The sequence below is a fragment of the Tarenaya hassleriana genome, unplaced genomic scaffold (genome assembly GCF_000463585.1).
Source record: "Tarenaya hassleriana unplaced genomic scaffold, ASM46358v1 Cleome5, whole genome shotgun sequence".
Lineage (NCBI taxonomy): Eukaryota > Viridiplantae > Streptophyta > Magnoliopsida > Brassicales > Cleomaceae > Tarenaya > Tarenaya hassleriana.
Window position 1 is genome coordinate 1,634,016 of NW_010967707.1, and position 2,789 is coordinate 1,636,804.

Here is a 2,789-nt window from a genome sequence, read left to right on the forward strand (position 1 = left end):
TCGGGGAGGATGCCGCGAGCCGGGACGATGATGATCGACCGTCCAAACGAGGACGAGAGCGCCATTGATAGCGAGCTCGTGCCTTCTTCTCTCGCCTCCATCGCTCCGATTCTGCGAGTCGCTAATGACATCGAGAATGATAACCCTAGGGTTGCTTACCTCTGTATGCTTTTAACCTCTCTCTCTCTCTTGATTTGGTTCTTAGTTGCTCTCCTCGTGGGGGCTTTCAGCAGTTGAAACTAAAGAGAGTGCTTTGGTTTGGCAATATCGAGATGCAGATCCTGTCTTTGGATCTTTACAGGCAAAGGAAATGTTAGAGCACTTAGAGAGTGTTCTGGCTAATGAGCCTGTTGCTGTTAAAAGTGGCCACTATATTGTGGAAGTCAAGCCTCAAGTATTTACCGGCTTCTGCCCTTTCTTTTACGGTCAAAGCCTTTCGGCTTTTACTTTTCATTTTCAAAAGAATCTTATTCCTGCATCCTTTGTTTTACTGTGCAGGGCGTTAGCAAAGGATCTGTGGCGGAAAAGATTTTTACATCGATGGCTGAAAAGGGGAAGCCAGTTGATTTTGTGCTGTGTATAGGGGATGATCGATCTGACGAGGACATGTTTGAAGCCATAGGTAATGCAATGTCGAAGAGAATTCTTTCCGAAAATGCTCTAGTCTTTGCTTGCACAGTTGGTCAAAAGCCGAGCAAGGCGAAGTATTACGTGGACGACACATCTGAAGTTACTAGCATGATTGAATCACTAGCCGAAGCATCTGATACCGCAAGCTTTTCCATGACAGAACTCGAGGGTGCCCTTTGAGTTGAATCCCCAAATCTTTACCTTTTCCTCCATTGCTGCTAAAGATTTATGCCTCAGATAAGGCATGGAAGCAATGAAATCAGATCTGCGATTCATTTGATTCACACTGTGACAAATCTAATAGTTGTTATTGGGATGATCATTGCATAAAGAGTGGAAAGTACCCTCTCTGGTTTGATGAATAACACGGACCTGCATGAGAAGATTGAAACGAAGAGAAAGTGGGCAAAATGCATCTGTGGAGGAGATTCAGGTGGGTACCCAACCGTGTCTTTGGGGGTGTTTGTGCAGGATGAAGCCATTAACAGCTAAGTTCTTTTCCTTGGACCTTTTGATTTGTAATTGAATCTGCTAAGAACTCGGGAGAAAACCAAACACTAAGCTGCAACTTTTTTTTTTTTTTTGCATTAGATAAGAGTCTGGTGTTTAATAGTTGGAAGAATTGTATGTAAAAGCTAACTTAACTTTTGCTGTGTTTCAAAGTCTTAAATATTTACATCTTGGGCTTTGGCTCATCACACGGAAGACAGGGCATGTGGAGTCATATCGTTCACTCGCTACATGTGCCCCTGATGTTGGTCTTACAACCTTTGTTGTTCTGTTCTTGGTACTTGAACACAACTATTGGTTCTTAGTAGGGCTGGGAATGGGTGTTCGGGTAGTGGTATTTGTCTCGCGCGTTGAGGAGAATATGACGTTGGGTTTGAGGTTCGCTTCCTCACCCTCTCGTCTCGATTCTAATCCTATTTCCATCTTCAGTGTCGAGCTTTCTTCACCCAAACAATTGGAGAGCTTCGTATTTGGAGCTGTAATAATCTGGATTAGGCAGTTTATAAAAATCCTTTGTACAGGTTATAGATAACGTTTCTCACTTCTAGAGCTCTGTCTTTGACGCACAAATTTACACAACAAAATACAAGGTCTGAAGTATATGCTACCACATTCAGCAGATTGAAGAACACTTCCATGTCCCTCAGTAATGTTTTTTCTTCTTCTTCTTCTTACTGCTTAGACGGAAACTGGGGTTGGCTTTGGGGGAGGAACCCGATTCTCCACAGGTATTTCAACGAATTCAGAGAGGATTGCTCGGAATTCGTCACCGGACATAGTCTCTTTCTCGAGCAGGACCTCGACAATCTTGTCCATGGCTTCTCGGTTGTTCCTTATGTGACTCAACGCTACCTCGTAAGCGCTGTCTGATAGTCTCTTCACAGCCGCATCAATGTCTTCCGCAAGCTTTTCAGACATTGAGTTCCTCGCCATCATCCTCATTATCACATCGCCGCTTTGAGCAGATGAATCCATCAATGACCATGGCCCGATTTCCGACATTCCAAATGTTACCACCATCTGAAAGCATTTGAGCCATTCTTGCAATTCTCAAGAACAGTTTGCAAGACTAGAGAAAAGGGTAATGAACTTGAAAATTCATATTTTTCCACCTGTTTAGCCAAGCCAGTGATCTGTTGCAAGTCGCCGACTGCACCAGTGGTCACCTCGGGCTCGCCAAAGATGATTTCTTCGGCGGCTCTTCCGCCGAGTCCACCCACGATTCTAGCAAAGAGTTGTTGTTTAGAGATGAGGGTAGGATCATCCGAGGGAATGAACCATGTCAGACCTCTCGCTTGCCCTCGTGGTATCAGCGTCACCTTTTGCACGGCGTCATGCCCTGGAGTCAGTGTTCTGCAAGAAAATCAAAGCGGCAGCCCAAACATCAGTTCCCGTTACGATGAATCCATGTCGGAGATATTGTGTTTATATATGTGTGTATGTGTGTGTACGTGATTGTATTCATCTCATCTGGTTAACACTTACCCACAGATCGCGTGGCCAACCTCGTGGTATGCCACCAAGCTCTTGCTCTTCCCATCTGTCATGACCGTCCCCTCCATTCCCGCTACGATTCTATCGATCGAGTCATCAATCTCTTTTGATGAGATTGCAGTCTTGCCACGTCGGCCAGCCAATATGGCAGGCCC

The 2,789-nt window shown here is 45.0% G+C and overlaps 2 protein-coding genes across 3 annotated transcripts in view; one reads left to right on the forward strand and one right to left on the reverse strand.

Annotated features, from left to right (window-relative positions):
- The window catches only part of LOC104826229 (probable alpha,alpha-trehalose-phosphate synthase [UDP-forming] 7), a 4,303-nt gene extending 2,978 nt beyond the window's left edge, over positions 1-1,325 (forward strand). Inside the window, exons 4-5 of one of the 2 annotated variants that reach the window (XM_010558833.1) lie at positions 232-394; positions 499-1,325. In XM_010558833.1, coding sequence (XP_010557135.1) covers positions 232-394; positions 499-810 — 475 coding nt within the window. In that variant the 3' untranslated portion in view covers positions 811-1,325. Of the gene's footprint in view, positions 1-225; positions 395-498 lie in introns of both variants that reach the window. The other variant, XM_010558834.1, reaches the window with a different exon arrangement.
- Positions 1,326-1,607: 282 nt separating this feature from the next.
- Positions 1,608-2,789, reverse strand: part of LOC104826230 (ATP-dependent zinc metalloprotease FTSH 2, chloroplastic) — a 3,460-nt gene continuing 2,278 nt past the window's right edge. Inside the window, exons 3-5 of the mRNA XM_010558835.2 lie at positions 2,626-2,785; positions 2,253-2,493; positions 1,608-2,160 (exon numbers count right to left, since the gene is read on the reverse strand). Coding sequence (XP_010557137.1) covers positions 1,819-2,160; positions 2,253-2,493; positions 2,626-2,785 — 743 coding nt within the window. The 3' untranslated portion in view covers positions 1,608-1,818. The remainder of the gene's footprint in view (positions 2,161-2,252; positions 2,494-2,625; positions 2,786-2,789) is intronic.